This window comes from Vombatus ursinus, unplaced genomic scaffold, assembly GCF_900497805.2.
Source record: "Vombatus ursinus unplaced genomic scaffold, bare-nosed wombat genome assembly UNPS02014946.1, whole genome shotgun sequence".
Lineage (NCBI taxonomy): Eukaryota > Metazoa > Chordata > Mammalia > Diprotodontia > Vombatidae > Vombatus > Vombatus ursinus.
Genome location: NW_020954724.1, coordinates 2,434,631 through 2,461,158, shown reverse-complemented (window position 1 = coordinate 2,461,158; position 26,528 = coordinate 2,434,631). Strand labels below are relative to the sequence as shown.

The following is a 26,528-nucleotide window of genomic DNA, read 5'->3' as shown; positions in this document are numbered from 1 at the left end:
CCTCCAACCCTATCCACTATACCATTTAGCTTCCCTACTTTAACTACATTACATATATTCTCTTCATATTGATTCTCCATGTTCTTCAGTCCTTGTCTCTTCTATTAGAATGTAAGCTCTCTGAAAGTAGAGACTGTTTCATTCACTATATTTGCATTCCTAGCACCTAGCACAGTGGCTGGCACATAGTAGATGCTTAAGGAAAGTGTGTTGATTGACACAAAGTCCTGCATTTAAGAGCTATTGCTCTGTCTTCTCTACCCTACTCATTGTCTGATAATGCATTAAGATGAACAGATTTTCTGGGAATAAAGAACTGCATTTGGTTATGCCTAACCAAGACTTCTTATTCCTTACCTAATTGGCACGTAAAAACTCTTTTCTGGAATTTGCTTTTTTTAAGCAGCATACTGACTGGGTATACAACATCAGAGCATTTGATTGCAAGTTATCTTTTGAGATTTAAACATCCCAAGTGAGTGTTTTCTAATATTCTCACTATAATAATAGTTTCTTTACCTTATTAACTTATATTTATAAACTTTTTCATAGTTAAAAGAGGCAGCATGGTATAATAGATAAAGTGCTGGATTTGGTATGAAGAAGGTCCAAGTTCAAAACCTGACTTTGAAATTTACTACCCATGTGGCCATGGTCAAGTTGGATCATTTCTATTTGCCTCACTTTACTCATCAGTAAAATGAGGATAAGAAGGTTACTAAAATATACTCATGAGAGTTGGGCATGACTGAAATTACTGAACGACAATAATTGTCCAGATAAAGAAACTGTGGCTTAAGCAGTAGGCCTGGGACTTGAATCCAGTTCTATTTTCAAGTCAATGGCTCTTTTTAATAAAATTTTGCCTACTCTCTAATAATTTTGACAAAGAAATCAAAGTTTTTTTGGAGCTCTAAATAAACATGGATTTGGTGCCATTTTGAAAGCTACCATAAGTAAATGAGTTTCAACACATTCCTTCTAGTTTACTTTTTTAATCTCACTGTAGCTGACAAATATTTTTCAGTCTCTTATCCTTTTCAAGGGATGGCACAATGAAAGAAAATAAGATTCCTCATAGTAGGAAAAAATAAGTCTTCTGCATATTATGCTCATCTTTTTCTACAGTTTGGACATAAAAATGTAGTAGCCCTGGGGAATACTGCCCAAACAGGTGTAATACATTCATTTCAGCTACATCACCTTTTTCTTTAGCAAAGACAGATTACCTACGTATTCTTTACAAATCAAGTGGCATTTAAATGTTCATGCTGCTATAATCTGAACACCTAAGCTAGAGACCTATTATTTTTGGCATCACATCCAGTATTCTTCTATCATCTGACTGGGTCAGTCTGCCCAGGGGGGAAAAATCTATATTTGTGAGCAATTTCCCCTTTGTACATGTAGAAATACAAATGAAGGTAGCCAAGTTCACCCAAAGGAATGAGACTTGGACAACTATTAAGTGACTATTTAATTCACTTGTCTGTACACCCGATGGTGATATTCATCATTTCCAGAAGGTCAGGATTTGATTTTCCATTCAAAACCAGTCCCACAATTAAGTTTAAGTTTAGAGTTTAAATTTATTTCTTAATTTTTAAAACTATACTGTTAGAAGAAAGGGAGCAGAGAAAAAAATTCTGGTTCAGAGAAGGTAACTTCGATATTATAACTTATCACCTCTGTTCTTTTTCTTTTAATAAGAAAACTTGGCAACAGAAAGACAAACATATTCATCAACTAAGATTTAGTGAGATTTAGACTTTGTATAATTAATACAATGAAATCATCATGAATTAGTGGTCCTATGTACTATTGACACTATTTATAGACAAAGTAATATAGGTAGTATGTCCACAACCTTAAAGGGGCAGTTTTTATCTAGTGTAAATATTATAAACCTATTCTAAGATGATCAAATAAACCATAATTTTCTTATGCATTTATCTCTTTAATCTTTACCAACATGCCAAAGTTCACTGGGTTCTCCCTAAAACCCTGCTTCCCCAGTCTGGATTTTATTGGTGTTTGAATATAAGGATATATTCCTGATAAGGAAACCCTTAGACATGGAGATGGGTAGCTCTGGTATAATTTACAGTTCTAGGGAGTTGTCTGGGACATGGAAGGGTTAAGTGCTGGGCCCATAGCCAGACAGCTATTGTATATAAGAGGAAGGTCTTAATCCTGTTCTTCTAGCATCAGAGGCTACCTCTCCTATCCACTATACTACTTTGCCTCTTTTTATAAGATTCCCATTTTAAAATGTTGTTTCAAGAAGAAGGACTAAACCATTTCTGTACAGACCCATGATTTTACAGGTGTAGGGAAGTCACAGTGAGAGGACTCCCTCTACCAATGTAGATCAACTCTTGTTCCATAACTTAGAATTTTAGTTGTCTACTTAACCTTAAAATGTATATTGATACCTCCCTAAAGTTACACACACACACACACACACACACACACACACACACACTATAGGTTTACTAACATGATATTAAGTATGACTCAGAAAACATGTAAGACTAAGAATAAAAAGGTTCCCTAATCCTGCAGTATGAATTCCTATTCTTAAACTGCCAAAATTGAGTGGGAAAATCAAGATTCTGTCCTTTAGCTTGTTAGATCACAAAAGCCTGCTTCATAGTTGCTTATGAGGGAAGGGGAAAGGAGATGAGCAATTTTGAAACAGAGATGGTAAGTAATGGAGTTTTGACAGGGAAAGGGAAAAAAACAATGAAGACATTAGCCAAGGCTTCCTATCTTCACTTATGTAAGTTCATTTGTTATTATAATCCACAATCTCTTGACAGTCATCTTGGAAATCATCCAAGGTGTCAGAAAAGAGAAAGATACTTTCACATGCCTGACAAGTCCTACATACAAAACAAGTCAAAACAATGAACTATCCTTTCAACAGGAAGCTGCTGAATTCCCAAATATCAAGGGTGAGGCATAAATACAATCATTCGTCTTTTACACTCCTAGAACCAATGTATGACCTGCCTCTTTCCTAAAATATTGGTCTTCACTGAGGTTCCTCCTGCCCTAGAATGGCAATTCGGTACTGTAGCAAGAGCACTGTATTTGGAGTCAGAGGCCCAGGACTTGAATTTTGGCTCTGTTGTTTACTGTGCCTGATTTTGAGCAAGGCTTTTACCTTGGGTCTCACTTGCCTCATCTATGAAAGGAGAGGGGAGGAGAGTAGACTAAATTATTCTTAAAATTCCTTTGAACTTTAAATCCTATGATGCCATGATATAAAACCCAATCATTTTTGGAAGTAAACAATGACTCTAAATGATTGTAACGGGAGAACTTGCAACTTATGAATCAACGGCGATTCTATCTTTATTAAACTGACATGTAAGAAAAACTATTAAGACCAAATTCTAAAGCTTTCACTAAGATGTCCATTTGAAAACATATCTTGCCATAGAATAATATTTTTAATGAAAAGGGGTTGACAATATCCAAGAAAAAATAATTATATCTAAATTATAATTATCTGATCTATAAACCAACATCTTCTTGATCTACTAGTCTCTTTGGGTTTTAAGGGCACTGCTCCCTCTTGGTTCTCTTCCTACTTATCCAAGTACTACTTTTTCAGTCTCTTTTATAGGATTATAATTCATATCTTAATTACTAACTTGAGATGTATCTTAAGATTCTGCCCTCAGCCTACATCTCTTCTCTCTCTGTATTCTCTCTTAGTTAACTCATCAATTCCTATGGGCTCAATGATCATCTTTTTGAAGATGACCAGGGCAGCTACGTGATGCAGCGTTGGAGTGCTGGGCCTAAAGTCTGGAGTTCAAATCTGTTTGCTGATGCTAACTAGCTATGTGACCCTGGGTAAGCCACTTAGTAGTATTTGCCTCAGTTTCCTCTTCTGTAAAATGAGCTGGAATAGGAAATGGCAAACCACTCCAGTACATTTGCCGAGAAAAGTCCAAATAGTGTCATAAAGAGTTGGATGTGACTGAAACTACTGAACAACAACAAAATGAAGATCCCCCTGCAGATCTATATATCCAACCCTAGTCTCTCTTCCTAGCCCCAGACCTCTTTATTCTTCCTCCAGACCACATACCCACTCAATTGCCAAGTTGAATGGATCTTACCTCTACATCTGTCCACTTCTCTTCTCACAGGACCACTGCCCTAGTTCAGGATTCTCTATATGGGTATCCATTTCCTTTGGACAACTAAGATAGTCAAATAGTTGATTTCCCTGCCTCAAGTCTTTCCCTTTTCCATTTCATTCTCCACACTCTGACCAAAGGCTAATGCTAAAGCCCAAGTGTGACAACGTCACTCCCCTGCTCAATAAACTCAAGTGGCCCTCTATTGTCTCTAATATAAAACACAGACTACTCTGCATAGCATTTAAAGTCCTTCACAACCTAGCTCCAACCTACTTCTCCAATTTTATTATATATTACTCCCCTTCAGGCAGTCTTCAGTTCAACCAAACGTTGACCTCCTGTGGTTCCTCACATTTGATATTCCACCTCCCATCTCCATGCCATTACCCAGGCTGTCCCTCATGTTCAGAATGGATTTCCTTCTCAACTTTGCCTGTTAGAAGCCCTAGTTTCCTTGAAAGCTCAGCTCAAATACCACCTCTGACATGAGGTCTTTCCTGATTCCCCCAGCTATTAGTTTGTCTCCACCTCCAAAATTACCTTATATTGTCTATGCTTCATATGCGTGTTGTCTCTCCCCATAGCATGTAAGCTTGTTAACAGCAGGGACATTTTTATCTTTGTTTCTCCAGTGCCTAGCTCATGATTGCCAACTCTGGAGTAAGTAAAAAATTCCCGAATCTTCCCCTAAAGCCATTTTTAGTGCAGATTCACAGGGCTTTGTAGTTCAACATCTGTCTTCCTTTCTAGATTATCTGTCTTAAATCACATTCATCAAGTTTCCTAAAATTCCAGGGCAAAAGACAATGATAACACTTTTTTTTTTCATTCAATAACATCTCAACAGCTCTAACAACTATCCTGAAAGAAATGCTGTGGGCATCATTTTACAAGAGGAAACTAAAGCACTGTGAGAAGTGAGGTAATCCAGTTTTCACACCAAAGTGCTCCTTTGGTAGTGCAGCAGTCATTTTAACAACAAATGGACTATACCATATACATGTGATGTTAAGTCATCACTGACATGATGTTAAGAGACCAAGAGGAAAGTTTCCAGCACATGGGGTGTGTGAGTGTGTGGAGGTGTCTTAAGAGGATTAGGCAGAAATTTCACAAGATGAGAAGGTATAGACAGGTTGGTATTTGTATTACTGGAAATAGTGCCCGCTCCAATGAGATCTTAGATCCACTGATGTATAAGACTCAATGACATTAAGTTTTGTTGTTATTGTTATTAAAATTCTGAGATTCTGGAATAGGCTATTTTAAGGCATAGCATCATTCCATTTTGAATTTGGCAAAATTGCCCCTTCAAGAAATAATCAGTGTGTTTACTAAGTATTATACTAGGCATGAAGCAGGGCACAGCAATGAATTACAACATGTTTCTTTGTGATAGACAATTTCTGATTATACTTTTAATAGTTCTACACCTGTTATATGATGTCAATAGCATTATTTTTTTTTTTAAATTGGGGGAGGAACACCCAAAAGGGAGATAGTATAGGTTTGGCAGGTTTTAAGTTAGACAGGTTCCAGAAAGAAATACTTAGATCACAGATTTAGAGTTGAAAGAGACCTTAGAAGTCAATGACTTCAACTTTTCATTTTACAGTTAAGGAAACTAAGTCATAGAGTGATTAAGTGGTTTTCCCAAGGCTACATCACTAGTGAGTGTCTGAGGAAGCATTTGAGCCAAGGCATTCTTGTCTTCAAGTCCTGCATTCTATCTACTACATATCACACTCCCTCTGAGATAGGGTGGGGATGCCCTTTAAAGTTCTTTCCAGTTCTAAATCTATGACCTTATCGAGGCAACAGAGATTTACTTTCTCTCATCTGAGCTAGAAATTCTAGATGATGCTAATCGGCTACATATCATTATGACAGTGGTTTATTTAGAAATTTCATTGCTCAGTAACCAATAAAATAGTACTGAATTATGAGATGACTCCTGTACTGAAACTCTGTTGTTATGTTTCATTGTGGCACAGGGGCAATCCTGGGCTCACTAAAGCTGTGTTAATAGAGTGTGAATTATGGAAATTTCTACCCAGTTAAAAAGGCTTTGTGTTGTTGTTCAGTTGTTTCAGTCATGTTCAACTCTTCTTGAGCCCATCTGCGGTTTCTTGACAAAGATACTGGAGTGGTTTGCCCTTTCCTTCTTCAGCTCATTTTACAGATAAAGTAACTGAAGCAAACAGGGTTAAATGACTTGCCCAAGATCACAGAGATAGTAAGTGTCTAAGGTCAGATTTGAACTCATTGAACGTCCTGAATTCAGTCCTGGCACTCTATCTACTGCACCACCTAGCTGCCCATGGACCTAGTAATGGATTGTGTAGATCTGTCATCAGAGGATTAGCAGAAAGGTTTACCATGAGAGGAATACCTTTTAAGTGGCGAATGTTTTCACAAGGATGGGATGTTACTTACATCAGTGGACCCAATCATGATAGCTTCAAATATACTAGCATTTTCACATCCTATATAACATTACTATATCAAATACATATTAGATTTTTTTGTAGGGAAGAAAGAGTATCTGGACCTTTATTTTCACTTGTATAAGTAGCTCCCCAGAGAGCAAACTCCATCTCCCCATGCATATTGCCAACTGCTCTTCAGTGTATACCTTTACAGAATAGCCTGGCGCATTGAAAGGTTGAGTGACTTGCTCAGGGTCACATTGCCAATAAAAGTCAGTGGAGGGACTTGAACACAGATCTTCCTGACTCCAAAGTCATCTCTTTATTCACTAAGTTATATTGTCTAACAGGCATAGCCCGTTTAATCTATTAGTCTAGTATTAGTCCTCTCCTTCAACAATGGTGTTACAAAGAGGTTGGATACCTTTTATATTGCCATCAGCCATTCCAAATTAAAGTTGATGACACGATAAATAAAATGAGAAATGTTTTAAGTCTCACCCTTTGCCCAGAACTTATTGTGAAGGAAATGTTCTCTAATATAGCATTCCCACCATCTCCATATTTGGCTGTGAGGTCTTTGACAGTCATTTGACCTCCAGAGGGCCAGTTGTTCTCTTTCTTTACGTGCTCATTCTCAATGATCAGAACTTGTGAAAGCTGGTTTTTCTTCGGTTTATTTGGTTTGGTAGGAAGGGGTTCTTCACTTGGCATATCAATGAATTTAAATACTCTGCTCACAGACCGCATCTGGAAACCAAAATAAACAATATTTGAATTTGGAAGCGGGCAGGGTTAAGATCCTTACCAAAAGCAATAAATAGTATAATTGTTTCCTAAAACAAAGTTCCTCCCATCAGAAGTGGCGTCAGCTGATCACAGACACCTAATCACAGGTACAGTCATTCAGGATTTTGTCTGAGTGTTTTCAATGATTTAACAGGAAATAGTTGGCTATATTTAAAAGATTAACAAAGAATAATTAGTCATGCCTTGTACAAATGGGCTTTGTATTAACCTGTTGACATTTTGTGATTGATAACATTTGCAGTTATGCAAGGGATTCAGAAATGTTCAATCTTCTTGCTTAAGTGTACAGAAAGAGATTTTTCTTTTCCACCTTAGGCAGTATTACACAATAATATATAATTGGTACCACAAAGTAAAATGAACCAAGCTATAAAAACTAAGAAAGGTGTTTGGCTTTCTCCTGCACTGCCTCTATGACAAATTTTCATTCTGGACATCAGATGACTATTAAAGGAGAGCTTGGTGCATGGTTAACTTCAGCATATGTCACAAAAGTCTTTAAGGAAGTATCAAGTCATTTATGGGCACTTTTACCCAAATATAGAAGTAAATATGACATTTTAATATTAAAATTAAATTGTATCATATTTCTGAGGAAAAAAGCAAATTGTATTGAGTGCTTTGTTTGGAACTTCTTTCTCCTATATCAGATGTAGCATCACCCTTGAACCTGAAAGACAACTAACCTGTGCCTACTAGAAAACATATGCACACACTTATCCACATTGATGTTTGCCACACATATATTTAAACATAAATAAGGTAGCCCATTCATGTTAATTAGGAGTCATTCTTAGTTATAATCCCTAATAGCATTTTTGTGAAAACCTGTATTCTATATGGGAAGAAAAGACTTGAAATATTTAAATTTATACATTTGCTATAAAACAGTATATTGCTAATGAGTCCATAATATATCCTTCCATAGTTTATCCTTGATTTTTTTAAATTCCCCTACAATTTGTCTGAGAATCAGAGTTTGACATCGACTTTATAAATCAGAAACTTTATAACAGACCCTTCCACTGCAAAATGAATCTGAAACCACTTTGGATAGTAGGGATATAAATAAGAATTAGGGCATAGGATATTAGGATTATTTTAAAATACCAAAAACATGTGGGGATGTGGGCATTTCCTAGCACAGTACCTCCCATGAAGTAGGCACTTAATAAATGTTCAATTAATTTAACTGAATTTCTATATAATTTTTGCCTCATCCTGATTGTAGCAGAAAATGAAAAAAGGTCCTCAGCTCTAGTACATAGAGCAGAAAAGGAATATTTAATTGATGACCCATTATTGAAACACCAATGTTACCTCTATTCTCAGGTTCTTCATTTTGCTAAGCTGTTTCTTTTTTCTAGTGCTTCTTTCCTTTCCACATCCTACATAAATCCCATGTATGGAATGCTTACTTTGTCCTTAACCTTGGAGCAAACTTCAAGTGTCACTCATGAGAGAGAAATGACTTATGCCCAACCTCCTGATGTGTGGCCTACTGTTTGCTATCTGAGGTAGAAAGGACTCAGTAGCCCACATCTTTAATAAATGACTCAGGCAGAGTTGAAAGGTAAGCTTTTGTTTCCAACTTGTCATTTCTTGATGCTGCACTATAAATGACTCTCAGAGGCTGACATATTCTCCTACTGCTCCACTTAATTAATTCTTAAGTAAGGCTTATTAAATGCTATATGTCACAGCAGTGAACATAATTTAATTTTCAAAGCCATATAGAAGCTACTGTTTGAAGGTCAGGAAGATAAATTAGGAGTGAAACCATCACGAAGGTGGAGGTTCAAGTGAAATAATTCAGGAAGGCCATATTTTAAAGTAACCTCAAAATATTTATCCTTGAAAGAAGAAAAAAACATTACTCTGAAATATTTTAAGACCATAAAAATTCAGTTCACTTTTAAAATGTAGATTTGTGAGATGACAATGTCATTCCATTAACATGATTTTTGAAGATTAACAAGTTTGTCTCTAAAGAACTCATGAATTGGGGATGGAGCCAAGATGTCAGAGTAAAAGCAGTGACTTGCTTGAGCTCTCCCCCAAACCCCTCCAAATACCTGTAAAAAAAATGGCTCTAAACAAATTCTAGAGCAGTAGAACACACAAAAAGACAGAGTGAAACAATTTCTAGCAGAAGACAACCTGGATGGTTGAGGGGAAAGATCTATTGTGCTGGGCTAGGAGAGGAGCACACAGGCAAAGACCAGGCCTCAGCGAATCTGGAGCAGGCCTCAGGGAACTAAATCACGGGCAGCTGTGGCAGTTTCTAGACTTCTCAACCCACAAATGCCAAAGACAACTTAGAAGGTCGGTAGGAAAGGTTTGTTGGACCTGAGTGAGAGAGGAGCTTAGCTTAGTCCAGCCCCAGTCCTGGTGCAGCCCCAGGGCTGTGACTGCTTCTAGAGCTCTCTGCCCACAGATGGGGGGAGGATGGAGTGGCTGATCGGAGAGGGATTGCAGGGATCTCTTTGCTGGCACTGAGACAGGATTTTCTTGCTTTGCCCATGCTTGGATCTGAGTCGCAGTTCTGGGCAGCGATCCTGATGTGAGGAGGAGTGCTGACAAGGTGGAGCTGGTGGTGGTGGTGGAGAGGAAATCCTCCTCACAGTTTCAAGGCAGAAAAGAGTGCTTGTGGTCACTCATAAACCAGAACCCAGGCCAGGACAGGAGTAAACACCTTGCCCTTGATCTTGGAAGAACTTGAACCTTGGAAGAACTGAAAATTTATAGGTCCCTAGAAGTATCTCTGAAAACAGTTGCACAAAACCTCTGAAGCTTGGGACAGTACATTCTCCACACTGGAAGCAGACCCCTATCTTAACAAAGAGTTAATAGTCAAGTAATTGGCTGGGAAAGTGAGCAAACAGCGCAAAAAAAAGTCAGAATCTTTCTTTGGTGATAAAGAAGATCAAAACATACAACCAGAAGAAGACAACAGAGTCAAAGCTCCTACATCCAAAGCCTCCAAGAAAAATATGAATCAGTTCCAGGTCATGGAGGAGCTCAAAAAGGATTTTGAGAAGTAAGAGAAGTAGAGGAAAAACTGGGAAGAGAAATGAGAGTGATGCAAGAAAATCATGAAAAACAAATCAACAGTTTGCTAAAAGAGACCCAAAAAAATACTGAAGAAAATAACACCTTAAAAAATAGACTCAGGGGCAGCTGGTGGTACAGTGGATAGAGCTCCTGCCATGGAGTCATGAGGACTTGAGTTCAAATCCAACCTCAGACACTTGACACTTACTAGCTGTGTGACCCTGGGCCAGTCACTTAACGGTGACTTAACGGCCTCATTAAAAAAAAAATAGACTAACCTAAATGGCAAAAGAGGTCCAAAAAGCCAATGAGGAGAAGAATGCCTTAAAAAGCAGAATTGCCCAAATGGAAAAGGAAGTCCAAAAGCTCACTGAAGAAAATATTTCCTTAAAAATTAAAATTAGAATGGAGCAAACAGAAGCTAATGACTTTATGAGAAATCAAGAAACTATAAAACAAAATCAAAAGAATGAAAAATGTAAGACAATGTGAAATATCTCACTGGAAAAACAACTGACCTGGAAAATAGATCCAGGAGAGAGAATTTAAAAATTATTGGACTACCTGAAGGCCATGATCAAAAAAAGAGCCTAGACATCATCTTTCAAGAAATTATCAAGGAAAACTGCCCTTATATTCTAGAACCAGAGGGTAAAATAGAAATAGAAATGATCCACTGATCACCCCCTAAAAGAAATACCCAAAGGAAAACTCCTAGGAATATTATAGCCAAATTGCAGAGTTTCCAGGTCAAGGAGAAAATATTGCAAACAGTCAGAAAGAAACAATTCAAGTATTGTGGAAACACAAACAGGATAACACAAGATTTAGCAGCTTCTACATTAAGGGATCAGAGGGTTTAGAATATGATATTGCAGAGGTCAAAGGAGTTAGGATTAAAACCAAGAATCACCTATACAGCAAAACTGAGTATAATCCTTTGGGGGAAAAAATGGACATACAGTGAAATAGAGGACTTTCAAGTATTCTTGATGAAAAGACCAGAGCTGAATAGAAAATTTGACTTTCAAATACAAGACTCAAGCATGAAAAGGTAAACAGGAAAGAGAAATCATAAGTGACTTATTAAAGTTGAACTGTTTATATTCCTACATGGAAAGATGAAATTTTAACTCATGAGACCTTTCTCAGTATCAGGGTAGTTGGAGGGAATATATATAGACAGAAGGCACAGGGTGACTTGAATAGAAGGTATGATATCTAAAAAATAAAATTAAGGGGTGAGAGAGGATTGTCCTGGGAGAAGGAGAAAGGGAGAGGTATAATGGGGTAAATTATCTCACATAAAAGAGAGAAGAAAAAGCTTTTACCATGGAGGGGAAGGGGGGAAAGGTGAGACAGAATGAATGAATCTTACTTTCATTGGATTTGGCTTAAGGAGGGAATAACATACACACTCAATTGAGTATGGAAATCTATCTTACCCTACAGTAAAGTAGGGAGGAAAGGGATAAGAGAGGGAGGGATGATAGAAGGGAAGACAGATTGGGGGAGGGGGTAATCAGAACCAAACACTTTTGAGGAGGGACAGGATCAAAGGAGAGAATAGAATAAATGGGGGGCAGGATAGGATTAAGGGAAATATAGTTAGTTTTTTACAACATGGCTATTATGGAAGTGTTTTGCATGATTACACATGTATAACCTTTATCCAGTTGCTTGTCTCTATCAATGAGGGTGGGTGGGGAGGGAGGAAGGGAGAGAATTTGGAACCCAAAGTTTTAAAAGCAAATGTTAAAAATTGTTTTTACATGCAACTGGGAAATAAGATATACAGGCAATGGGTAGAAATCCATCCTTCCCTGCAGGAAAATAGAAAGGGAAGGGGTTAAGAGAAGGGTGGGTTGATAGAAGGGAGGGCAGATCAGGGGAAGGGGTATTCAGGATACATGTTGTCTTGGAGTAGGGGGAGGGGAGAGATGGGGAGAAAATTTGGAACTCAAAATTTTATGGAAGTGAATGTTGCAAACTAAAAATAAATAAATTGAAAAAAAAAAGAACTCATGAATCAAAAAGGCACTGCACAGTAATGCTTCCTAGAAATCCTACCAAAGAATCAGGAAAAAGTGTTCATTGACTGTCCTACAGATTGTTTCTGCTTGCATAACTGTTGGGTAAAATAGATCACAGGCTCAAGAAGAAAAAGGGCCCTCAGCAGCTCATTTTCTAATCCAATTCCTTCATTTGTACAGATGAGGAAACTGAGATCTAGAGATATATGGGCCTTACTTGCTTAAGGTCCCACAGTACAGTAACCTGCAGCTTTGAGGTCGCATGTGGCCCTCTAGGTCCTCAAGCGTGGCCCTTTGACTGAATCCAAACTTCACAGAACAAATTCGTAATGTAATTTGTAGTTCTCTGATGCACTAGATCACCCTGCTTTTCATTGAGAGTATAACAAAAATAACTTTTAAGCAGCAACCAAGTAAACGTAAACATAATGTGAACATTTTAGCACTGCTTTGACTTTGTCCAAACAATAAGGAATCCATCTGTGTTTAAACTCTGCTCAAAACTAGCTCACCCAGAGCTAAGAACCTTTTCCCATTTTTGGTCATGGTGTCAACAAGGAAGGCTGGGACATGTCCAGGGAAGGCAGTTACACCTTAGTGATCATGTTAATAGGTTAGAATTAGTAGAGAAAATTACTTACCATGTTAAATATTCAATCTCCTTAAATAAAAGGCCTAAGGCCTGGCCTGAAACTTTGATTAGGGTGGAAGATCATGTTAAAACTAGGAAACTCAACTTTCTGAACTATTCTGGAGTCTTTTAAACTAAGAAACATTTTGTAAAAAGCAGCAAGCCATGTCATGAGGAACAAGTTGTGTCTTTTAGATAATATGTACCATGTCCATTATGTGTTGGCTGCTTTCACAAGCAGAACTGAGTCCTTGAAATTTCTTTTGTAAGACCAAACTATACATCATTCTTAGGGTTAAACAAGCTAAAACAATATAGGTAATTTTTAGGAATTTACATTTCTAGTAGTAGTTTATTTGTATCTTTTATCTCCTTGTCTCTTAGGAATTTGTATGTCCCCTTTATCAAATAACAATAATAATAGTACCCCTGCTAATTAAAAAATGACCTTATGAATGCATCGACACTCCCAACTGTAGAACTGTTCTTTGTCATTAATGATCATACAATCATTCATATTTGGGCCATACTGAGGTTTCCTGATTAATTACTGAAAATATATAACATGTGAGATTGGACTAGGATTTTAACCATTTAACCAAAAATTAGACTGATTTACTTACTAGTATTAGAAACAACCTAACAGACCTATCAGTAAAAAAAATAAAATACCGAAAAATTAATAAACTTGCATGTAACAGATACTGGGGAAGCCTAGGCATTAGAGTGATATGATTAGAGCAATGGACACATTCACATTTTTGCTAGTTGTATCTCTTGACTTGTTCTACCAAAACTGACCCACATGACTATTCCTTGAATGGTTCAGAAATGGCTATGACATAAAACTTTTGCTGAAAGCTATAAACCTATAGCTCCTACCTACCTACCTACCCATAGTCAGAAACAGCTAGGTGATGCCTAGAGTGTCAGGCCTGAAGCCAGGAAGACCTGAATTCAAATCCAGCCTTGGACACATTAGCTGTGTGACTCTGGGCAAGTTACTTAACCTCTGTTTCCCTCAGTTTCCTCATCTGTAAAATGGGGATAATGATATAGCACCTACCTCCCAGACTGGTTGTGAGGATCAAATGAGATAATAATTATAAAATGCTTAGCACAGAGCTATATGAATGTTAGCTGTTGTAATGCATCTATATTTGAGCCAACTGAACTGAATACATTACACAATCTCAGGGCTCACCTTCAAAGTATATAAAGATAATGCTATCTGACATGATGCCTTCTAACCACAAATATGATGTCGATACCAAACACTGAAATACATCAATCAAATTAACAAAAATGGAGAGTTCTTGTCTTTCCTTTAGAGCAACTCACCACCTCTTTGCCACCTGGCACGATGTGCGATCCTTAAGCAAATGACACTAACGTTGATAGAAAACCACCTGGTTGAACATCTCTGTCTAATGACATGTGATGTCACCTTTTGTTTCTGGGTTACTTATTTACAGCATGGGTGCTGATGTTTGCTGCAAATACTTCAGAACATTTCTGGGTGTGGGAGGAAGGATGAGTTGATGGATCCAGATACCTGTATTATGTTTAGTTCCACATGTGTTGAAGTGTTCACTTCAACAGTGACACTGTTCAAAAGCTTCATTGTTTTACTGACCGCCAAGAATCTACATAACTAAATGGAGAACCACAGTAATGCAACTTCCTCAGGGCAAAAATTTTAGAGCTGGAAGAGAACCTATAGGCCATATAATACAAGACCAACATTCTGAAAAAGAGGAAAGCAAAGCCCAGAGAGGTCCCCAAGGTCACACAAGTAGTGAGTTGGCCAGCAAGGATTTAAGCCAATGTCTCTTATTCCAAATTCAGCTCTTTTCCCTCTATTTAGCTCTTATGGAATCACAGAAACTTAGACAAAGAGATAGAAGAAGGCTGTGTTATCTAATTCCCTTATTTTTAGATAAGAAAACTTTGGGAAGGGGAGGGTAAGGGACTTGCCCAATGCTATACAATCTACAGTGTCAGAGCTGGGATTTGAACCTAAGGTCTCTAAATCTAAAGTCACTGCTCTTTCCACTGCACATTATTAGACCTTCCTGGAATTTACAACCTCACCTTTTGTTCTATGTAAGTATATTCTGTCCTTTGAATTAAAATGCTTACTATTTTGGGGAGGGGGAAGGGAAATGAGGAAGAGAGGGAAAGAATTTGGAACTCAAATATCTTTTAAAATAGCAAAAATTGTTTTAACATATAATTGGAGAAAAAATAAAATATTTTTTAAAAAGGCTACAGCATATTACTTTGTTTTGACTGTTTCCCAAACATTTTCATTGAGATTTTTCACATCATTTAACCACTTCTTTAAGGCAGAGAGGGCTGAACTTCTTCACAGTGATACATAAAAAGATCTATACTGCATCCAACCCCTCAGCTGTAAATTACCTTTAAGCTGCTGATTATCAACCAAAGCACCTAATCTTGTATTAGCATAGTAATTAGTTTTTGGCTGGTTATTCCTGCCGATTTAATTAGGGATTCATACAGAGGAGCCAGGATGAGGTCCACTTTGCCAAAGCTGCATTTCCATTAAGAGGTGATGTTCACTTCTTATAATCATCAGTGAAGCTTAGTATTTATCTATTTACATTGAGTTATAATAGAAAGTCAAAAGGAATTGAAAGCATCGTGAGATGTAAAATAGGTATTTCTGATTACAAAAAGTGAAATAAGCAGAACCAAGAGAACATTGTATACAGTAATAGTAATATTGATCGAAGGACAACTGAATGACTAATTTATTCTGAGTATTATAAAAACTCAAATCAACTACAAAGGACCCATGAAGGAAGATGCTATCCACCTCCAAAGAAAGAATTGATAAATAGAAGTATGCATAGCATGGTTTTACATATTTATGTATGTGTATCTGTATCAAATGGTGCCCTTCTTTAGTGCAGGGTGGAGAAGGGGAGAGGGAAACAATTCAGAATTTAAAATGTAAGAAAAGATAAATTAAAATAAATTTTAATAAAGTCGAAAGGAAATTCATTTTCTTGGGGAAAAAAATCCTCTAATCTGTAGAAAGGAGATTAACTATTGGGTAGATTGATAGATTAACTTTTGGGTAGAATAGATCATAGGCTTTATCAGCATAATTTGGGAACACACTGAAAATAAAACTTCAGACCAAGGTGGGGGGGGGAGGGATGGAGCAGGCAAGGTGATTTCTTACTGATAAATCATCAACCTTAAATTTCTCAATATCATCATTTCTTAAAGGTTTTTACTTTTGTTTTGTTGTTTTTTATTGGATTTATGATTTCATAAATATAAGGAACTTTCAGGTAAGAAAACACCTTCTATGATGTGACAAGCATAACAATGCTTGTGATTTCAGATCTGCAATTTCATAGGTATAGAGAGCACCCAGCTACCTTTCTAGTCTCCTTAAACCTTATACACCCTTCCTCTCTTCCCACCCCACTCACATCTCCATCATACTCTCCAGTCCAGTGACACTGGCGTATTTGCTGGCCTTCAAACAGGACATTCCACCTCCTGACCCCAGGCATTTCTCTGGCTGTTCCCCATGCCTACAATGCTCTCCCCCATCATCTCTGCCTCTTTGGCTTCCTTGGCTTCCTCCAAGGCCCATCTAAAATCCTACCTTCTATGGGAAGCTTCTCGTGGTCTCCCTTAATTCTAACACCTTCTCTCTGTCGATTACTTCAAATTTATATTGTATATAGATGTTTGCATATTGTCTCCTCATTAGGCTGTGAGCTCCTTGAGAGCAGGGACTATCTTTTACCTTTCTTTGTATCCCTAGAGCTTAGTATAGTCTCTGGCACATAGGAGGCACTGAATAAATGTTTGCTGATTGACTGAGATCAGTACCTGATCAGAAAATATACAGTTTTAGAAATGCCTAAGGATACTGAGAAGTTAAAATGACTTTCCCAGGATGACAAAATCAAGATGTGTAAAAGGCCAGACTTGAATTCAGGTATTCCTGATTGGAATTATATCTATTCACTCTACTCCAATGACTCTTCATTTTTGCATTCTCCAAGTAAATCATTATGGAGGCAATTTACATCAAATGTTATGCTTAGTATATAATCCCTTAGCTTTCAATATAATGGCCTAAATCTCTAATCTGACTTTCAGGATGGCAAAACTTTTTGGAATGTTTAAGGACATAAAAGCACTGGCTCACAGACTTATCTAGATTCTTTTGCAACCAATGTTCTACTACTTTCCTGTCTTTTTTTTTCCCCTTTTGCTGATGACAAGGTCAACTGGGCTTGGAAAATTTCTCTTTGCCTTATTTCTTTACATCCTTTTACCTGTCACATGCTAGAAGCTACTTTCTTCCTATGTGAAAGGATCTTGCTGAGAATATAGACAAATTTAAAAAATCCTTCAAGGAGTGTATGGTCTACTAGAGGAATATAACATATAGTTAAATAAAGGCAATTTCAAAATCAAAGATATTGTAAAAGAGGGTTAAAGTGCCACTAATGTCAAGTCCTGCCATATTTAAAAATTGTACTGTTTGGAATATCATAGATTACAAATTCGGAGCCACACTCTTTTCATTGTCAGATATTTTATATCTTTGTCTCCTCCAGATTCACATTATGTCCATGCTGTTCAAGAAAATCTATACCTAAACTACAGATTTTATATACAAAGCCTATCTGGTTGCTCCTATTTTCTGTAGGCCATAAAAAAGCAATCAAAAGTGCTGTACTGATGTTACTCATTAACAGTGCAAGAGCTAAAATGAAATTTCTTCAGAGATACTATAAACCTTAACCCTTCAATAATTTCATTACAGTACTTTGCTTTCTGCATCAATTTCTACAATCGCTTAAAATCCACATACCTGTTCCATTTTAATCTTGACTTTGCCATGGCACGTGCATGTATGTATGTGTGTGTGTGTGTGTGTGTGTATGTGTGTTTGTATTTATAATTACAAAGATACATATGCTATTGTCTTACTTAATACAGAGGGATGGAAGAAAATAGTCTCTTGATCAATAAGGATACTGTCTACAGTAAATGAGAAGGTTTCAAATTTGGTTGTTGTCATTTTCAATAACTTAATAGCCTACTGACAGGCAGCATAACATCCTGGATCTCACAGTGCCCTCAGAGTAAGGAATGAAATGAAAAAAAAAAAACATTCAAGTATTTATAATGTACCAGTAAAAAACACACAGCAGAGAACAAAAGGCATGCACATATATACAAATAAGCACTGATACACATCTATGCAAGACCGTACTATGCTTATTTCTACTTGTCATCTGGTTCTCGGAAGATAGATAGCATCTTCCTTCATAAGTCCAAGTCTTGCCAAGTTTTTCTAAATCAGCCAGCTCTTCATTTCCTACACCACAGCAATACTCCAACCCAATCACATCCTTTCTAAGAGACTGTCTATGAACAGTAGTGATTTCAATATGGAACTTCAAGTCTTGCCTCTTACACATGCTGAATTTGTGATTCTGGTTAAGTCACTTAACCTCACAGTGTGCTCTGGCAACTTTTTAAAGACCATGTTGCAGAACAGGTACAGATCTACATTTGTAAGAGAAATTTTTTTTACTAAGAGTTAATAATAGATAAAAATAATCTCAATGGTGCAAGAGAGAAGTAAAAATATCTCTCCCTCTATGGATCTACCTTAAGTCTATTTTAGTCTTCCTTACATTGTTACAGAATACACAATACACACTGTAGACACACAAAAATTACCAACTGAATTGATCTAGGGGTCATCCTCTCAAAACTTTCTAACAGAAATCTCAAAATTATCGGTGCTGTGGAATCCAGTGAGTCAGAAGGCTTTGCCTAAGGACAAAAACACACTCTAACAGTAAATGCTCAAACTGCTAGAGAATGTGGTACTTGGAACAACTTGCACTAATCATCCTTTCATGTGTAGCAGAATTGTTGGAAACTTTTTGTAGGAATAGTTTTTTTTTTTAAATTAAGACAAAATGATCTTATCTGTCATTTGTAGCACCTCATAGCACTTATCTATGCTTATCATGTTCTATTTCTTTTATTATGGCTGTTTATGAGTCTTACTTTTCTTCTACTTAGATTATAAGATATAGGACAAAAACCTTGATTCATTTATCTTTATATTTCCCTCCCTGCCTTTTATCCAGTAAGTTCTTGTTGAATCAAATACTTTACCAATGAAATTCTTTCCCTTATCAACTTCAAATTTTAAGAGAACCATCCATGTTACCTCTTTTTGTTGATGAGCCTCCTTGGAATACTTGATTTGGAAACCTAATTAGTTATAGTAATTAGAATACTAAATATTTACATCAGTGAACGTTAGCATGCAAGAACTATTAAATGAAATGAAAGGTGAGATTATTAGAAAGCTTTGTAATGGTTCCCAAACATGAGAGAGTCAAAAGTCAAAAAGGGCATAGACATAGAAACACAAAATTTTAGAACTGGAAGGGTCCCTCTGGTCAAATCTGTTTATTGTATAGGTCAGGAAACTGAGATTCAAAGAGTTTCAGAGTTTTGCCTAATGTTATAAAATCGTTTAATAAGAGAGTCAACTGACTCTGGTGTTCTTTCCATTGAAATGTTGTAGAATAGCAAGAGAATAATTGGATTGGGGAAAAAAGCTCAGATTGGGGGGAGGGTTCAATAAATAGAAGGAATATTAGAAGGAAACATGGATGAAGCAAAAAGTCAAAGAAAAAAGACATACAATTAAAGGAGAGGCAACAGATCTAAATCTTCAAATGAGATTCCATTAGAGATAGAAAGAAACAGGGGGGGATTCATTCCTTCTAACAATGATATTTTCACAGGAGAAGCTCCTTCCAAAACAAGAGAGCCAGCCATCAGCAAGTTCAGAAGGAATGAAGATAAACCACGTTTTCCCCTTCTCTCCTAATCAGATTTCTTTTTGGTCATCTTGCAGTCCATCACCTGATCTATAGCAGAAACCAGAATAAACATTGAAATTAAAAGACAAAGGAGAAACAGGAGTTTCTGTGACAAAAACGTTGCTTTCAGATCACCTCAATCTTTCTAAACATTTCTGGAGATTTATTAACTAGAATTTATATACAAGAACTATTGCAGATTCAGTTTCTTTCCCTGATATTTTTGCTTGTATTTCTCCTCTCATTTTATTTGGATTACACATTTCTTGAAAGGATAATTAAAGAGATGGTTTGTATACTGTTTCATTAGAAGATATAAGGAAGTAGTATGGCCTTTATGCGTAGGCATGGTTCCTCTGCCTTGGCTCACTAAATGGTAGGCCTTTCTGAAAAGAACTAGAATGCCATACTTCCTCCATTTAAACACTCTGACAATACAAATCATCCTCAGTATACATGGATTCTTATCACCTTTTTGCTAGAACTTTGAATACAGTCTTGAAGTCTTTTCAAGCTCATGTTTTATCCTTTTTTTAAATAAATGGGTTCTGGATCTGCAAAGGTAGGCTAGGCATGAGAAGCACAGTATTAAAAAAAAGAAAAACTATTACCCTATACCAAGGAGGGCTGATCAGACATTCTGGCAGGTTTCTCTTGAGTCCACAGCAAGAAAATATGGACCTGATTTTGGGATCGAGACTGAGACTTGGCCTGTGATTTATTGGTATAGGGATCTCCCAGGTGAGGAACCTGCCTCTGCTAATAGAAATCTACACCTTCCCTCTTAAAGAGTTGTCTTAAAGCTCTGAGAAGTTAAGTCAGTCAGTCAATAAACATTTATTAAACACCTACTACTATGTGCCAGGCATTGTGCTAAGTGCTAGGGATACAAAAAAAGGTGAAAGACAGTCCTTGCCCTGAAGGAGTTTATAGTCTAATGGGTGTGTGTGAGGAGGGGGAGACAACAAGCAAATAGGTATAAACAAGCTACATATAGGATAAATAGAAAATAACTAAGTGAGGGAAGGCACTAGAATTGAGATGTGTTGGGAAAGGCTTCCTGCAGAAAATGGAATTTTAGTTGGACTTAGAAGAAGCTGGAGAAGGCAGTAGGTGGAAATGAGGAGGGATTGCACTTTGGTGATGGGGTGGGAGGGCAATCAGAGGAAATGCCCAGAGCTGAGAGATAGAAGGTCTTGTTCATGAAACAGCAAAGAGGTCCTTGTCACTGGATCCAAGAAGACATGGCAGAGAGTAAGGTTTAAGAAGACAGAAAAGGTAGGAGGGAGCCTGGTTATGAATGGATGTGAATACCAAACAGAGGATTTTGCACTTGATCCTGGAAGTGTTTGCCTTCCAGTGACCTAGTCATTGGACTGAGTAATAGGGTGACCTAGTCAGACTTTTGCTTTGAAAAATCACTTTGGTAGCTGAATAGAGGATGGATTGGAGCGAGGAGAGACTAGAGGAAGGCAGACCCACCAGCAGGCTATTACAAGAGTCCAGGCATCAGGAGGGGAGGGCCTAGACTAAAGTGTTGGCTGTATCAGAAGAAAAAAGGGGACATATTCAAGAGATATTACAAATGTGAAATCCTCAGGCCTTCCTTAGCAACAGATTGGCTATGTTGGGTGACAGATAGTGAGGCGTTGAGGATGACACATAAGCTTAAAGCTTGAGAGACTAGGAGGATAGAGTTGCCCTTGACAGTAATAAGGAAGGTGGTGGAAGAGAGTTTAAAGGGAAAGATAATGAGTTCTGTTGTGGACATGTTTAGCTTAAGATGTCTACTGGATATCCAGTTTGAGATATTTGAAAGGCAGTTGGAGATGTGAGAATGGAGGTCAGCAGAGAGACTGGGGAAGGATGGGTAGATTTGAGAATCATCAGCAGAGAGGGTAACTAAATCCCCAGGAGCTGATGAGATCATCCAGTGAAGTAGCATAGAGAGAGAAGAGAAGATGGGCCAGAGCAGAACCTTGTAAGACACCTATAGTTAGAGGGTGTGACCTGGATGAGAATCCAGCAAAGGAGACTGAGAAGTGGTCAGTTAAGCAGGAAGAGAATCAGGAGAGAGTGGTGTCCTGAAAACCTAGAGAGAAGAGATTATCAAGGAGGAAAGAGTGATCAACAGTGTTAAAGGCTGCAGAGAAGTTGAAAAGGATGAGGATAGAGAAAAGATCACTGGACTTGGCAATTAAAAGATCATTGATAATTCTGGAGAACTCAGCATCAGTGGAATGATAAATTGTAAGTGGTTAAGAAGAGAGTGATAGGAAAGAAAGTGAAGGCACCTAATGTAAAGGGCCTTTTCAAGTAGTTTAGCCACAAACGGCAGAAGAGATATATGATAATAGATAGTGGGGATGGAAGGATCAAATGAGAGGTTTTTTTTGAAGTTAAGTGACTTGTCCAGGGTAACACAGCCAGTATGCATCAAAGGCAGAACTTTGTTAATAAACAAAGCAAATAGGTGGATTAATAGTTTTGGAAAAATAATAAATGCATGCTTTGTGCCACTTATGGAAAGGTATGAAGCTTTCTTCCTCACCCTCCCAATACTTCATCCCCAATAGGATATAAAAGGTATTTTTAAAAATTCCTTGATATAATTAGAAATTCCTTTAGGTGGCATAAAATGTGTTATATTGTCAAATCACTTAATATTTTTAATATCCCTCAAACTATCCACCACATAATAAACTATATTGCTTATACAGAATTAACAAGGTTCAGATGACTTAACCCATTATCTCAGCCTCACCAACAGAACAAGTAGGTAACCAACTGCATACATATTAAGATTGGAAGAGGCTTCAAACAAGAATCCTTGTACTCAAATGTTAAAACTCCTTCTAGATATTATACCTTTATAGTTTTTAAAATGTAAATACTCTGGGGGTATGGGTAGGGAATTATGAAGTATATTCATTTGTGATATTAATTATCAATTAATACCTTACCTAGAAATTAGCTGAAATAATGAGACAGGATAAACACCTTGGAGGGTGGAGGGAAGAAAGGTAGGTATCTGGTGAATAAAAAGGGAAACTTCCAGGGAAGGATGGAAAGTTTCAAATAGAAACTTGCCTTATTTCAAAGCTTTTCCTGGAGGGTATGGGGGAGGGAGGAGAATGCTTTTCTCATGCAATAACCTAGAATATATGTCCATGGGAAAGATCCAAGGAACTTTTTTCCCCTAAGCAAAAGTTGTCCAACTTCAGTAACCATGAGTTATGGCACTAAAATCATGTTACAAATGAGTGACCCTGGCTTGCTCCAAGTTTTAGCTTCAGCCCTCTATGATTGTGAAATCATGTCAAACTATTTGGCAAGGTAAAAAAAAAAAGCTAATTTATCTGACTTCCTCAGTTATACGAAGGATGTGTGAACCTAACCTTAGGGGTATAGTAATGTCACCATCTACTCTGAACATACTGAAAGGAAAAAAAAATCCAGAGCTGTATTGCATCTAACACTCTAGCAAGTATATCAGTGAGTGATGCTGGCACTGGTAGAGAAAAAGAAAAAGGTTGGAGGTAGCACGCACAGCAGGAAAGAAGTAAATAGAATCATGTAACTAAGTAAATGACAAAGGCATACAAAACACCTCATGCTAGTTGGTGGGGAAATGAAAAACTGCATATTTCACTTTGGCATTCAAACAATAGAAATTGGCTTTTTAAAAAATAATGAGTTCAAATGCAAATATTGATGTTTTCCATAGATTGTATAACAGCACAACATACACATGTAAATGGCCTTATTTATGTGCTAAAACCCAAGACCATAACATATCTTCAGAAAGGGGACAGAGAAGTGAAAATGTCTTAAAGTAACTTCAGAAGAGAGACACTGAATGATCACAATCAATAAGGGATAGATGAAAGAAAAGAAAGGCAATATATAAAAGTGTCAACATGTACATTTAGACTTAACCCGTGTATTATAATTTGGGACAGAGCCTGAAAAAACAAAAGATTATAAAGTGTGGAGAGAGACTTTCAGAAAGTAAATAAAATACTGTGAAAAGCTGGATTCTAAGAAATGAGAACATTGAATTAAATACAGGAAAAGTTTGTGCATGATATTTATGTGTCAATATTTTCTTATCATTCTTTTTTTGTTTAACATTTTATTTTTTCCCAATTAAGTTAAAACAACTTTAGTATTCTTTTTTTTTTCAAATTTTTAGTTCCAAATTCTCTCCCTGTCTCCCCCACCCCACTGAGATGGCAAGCAATTTCACATAGGTTATAATAGTTAGTCATGCAAAACACATTTCCATGTAAGTCATTCTGTGAAAGTAAACAAAGACCAAAAAAAAAAACAACACAAGAAAAATAAAGAAAAAGTATCTTTGCTCTCCATTCAGGCTCTACCAGTTTTCTCTGGAGATGGACAGCAGCTCTCATAAGTCCTACAGAATTGTCTTGGATCATTGTATTGCTGAGAATAGCTAAGTTATTCATAGAAGATCATCATACAATATTGCTGATACTGTGTACAATGTTCTCCTGGTTCTGCTCATTTCACTTTGCGTCAGTTCGTGTAAGTTTTTCTGTGTTTTTCTGAGAGCATCCTGCTCATCATTTCTTAAAACACAATAGTATTCCATCACAATCATTTTCGGGGTTTTCCTGACAAAGATACTGGAATGGTTTTCCATTTCCTTCTCCAGCTCATTTTATAGATGAGGAAACTGGGGCAAACAGGGTTAAGTGATTTCCTAGGACACACAGCTAGTAAATATCTAAGGCTGGATTTGAACTCAGGAAGATGAGTGTTCCTGACTCCAGGCCTGGCCGTTGGCCATCTAGCTGCCTGGATTTAGTGCTAATAAAGGTCAAATTTTGTTAGTATGCAATCCAAGTGACTGCTTTGTCTTAAAGGGATTTCTTTTGCTGTTATGGAGTTTTGTTATAAATGTCAAATTAAATACTTTTGAGATAAAGGGAGTTCCTTCTCCCTTTTTTTAAAGAGGATTTTACAATGCAATTTGATGTATAATTAATTCCATTGCTTGTGAATATGGTATGTAATAAGACATTCACTCATGAAAGCAATTGCCGGAGGAGCTATCTAACTAGAGTTCTAGTTTCTTTTTTTCCTGACAAGCTGTGTAACCTCAGACAAGTCACTTAACCTTTTTGAGCCTCAGTTTCTTCACCTATAAAATGTTTCAATTGCTTTTCAATTGTGTTTGATTCTCCAGGACCCCATTTGGGGTTTTCTTGGCAAAGATACTGGAGTGGTTTGCCTTTTCCTTCTCCAGCTCATTTTACAGATGAGGAAAATGAGGCAAACAGGGTTAAGTGAATTACCCAGGTCACATAGCTAGTAAGTTTCTGAGGTCAGAATTGAACTCACTCAGGAAGATGAGCCTTCTTGACTGCAGGCCTGGCACTCAAGCCACTGTGCCCACCTAACTGCCCCCATCTATAAAATGAAAGGGATGTCTTATATTGTTTCCAGCATTCTTCCCTCCCACTCTGAAATTGTTTGATGCTGAGGTATATATTTGAATATATGAATATTTTCAAAGTATGCAAATGCTTGATGACAAGAGAGAAGAATTAAACTCATACTAAGTTCACATTCTAATAGAAGTTGGTTTCACTGGCAAAATAGCTGAAAAAATAAAGAAATCTGTGATAGAATTTAACTTATTATAATTCAAATGCTTAACCAATGATATACAGTAAAATTCACTTTTAATGAAACATAAATATTGAAGGACAGAATTATATAAAATTTTAGTTTTATAACAAATAAAGAGATTTTCTAGTAAATTTCATTTCTATGAGTCATTATTGCAGTAGTCCAAGGGTATGCTCTCAGAATCCTGCGTCAGAATGGACTGCCAAAATCAGAAGTGTGTGTAAACTGCCCAGTCCTACTGAAATCAGAAATTTATCTCAACTGCAGTTTGGAAAAGGAAGCGAACCAGTTATCTGTTCCACAACAAAAAGTCCATCTCATAGATAAGGACAACAGGAGACATTTAAGTAGCACTTTAAGGCTTGTAAAGTTTTTATCATCTACGTGATTTCAGTTGTTTCTAACCACAACCCTGAGAGTGAAGTTCTACAGGCATTATTGTTCCTATTTTACTGTAGAGGAAACTGAGTCTGAGGTTAAATGAATTTCCAATGATCACAGTTAGTAAGCATTAGAGGTATAAGTCAAACCCTGTACTATCTTGACTACAAATCTAGTGCTATTTCTATTATACCATACTGCTTCTCATCATTCAATATCTGTAGAAAAAGAAATCCACATGACTGGTAGCAGGAAAACCACACTGGAAATAGTCTTTATGAATGGGATGCATATGGAAAGGACAAAGACAGAGCCAGGAAAATCAGAATTCTGGTCAGTTTCATTTTAGCATGAATACAGGCAGATTCTAAAGAGAATGTCATTAGTAGAAGCCAAAACACAGAAGAGGATGGACTTCAAGGAAGTTTCTATTGTAGCATAAAATCATTAGT

The 26,528-nt window shown here is 37.0% G+C and overlaps 1 protein-coding gene across 6 annotated transcripts in view; it reads right to left on the bottom strand.

The window, feature by feature from the left end:
* CFTR (cystic fibrosis transmembrane conductance regulator) overlaps nucleotides 1–26,528 on the bottom strand; it is a 233,898-nt gene that overhangs the window by 21,854 nt on the left and 185,516 nt on the right. For all 6 annotated transcript variants that reach the window (XM_027845011.1, XM_027845012.1, XM_027845015.1 and 3 more), the window contains one exon: nucleotides 7,091–7,339. In XM_027845011.1, the coding sequence (XP_027700812.1) occupies nucleotides 7,091–7,339 (249 nt within the window). The remainder of the gene's footprint in view (nucleotides 1–7,090; nucleotides 7,340–26,528) is intronic.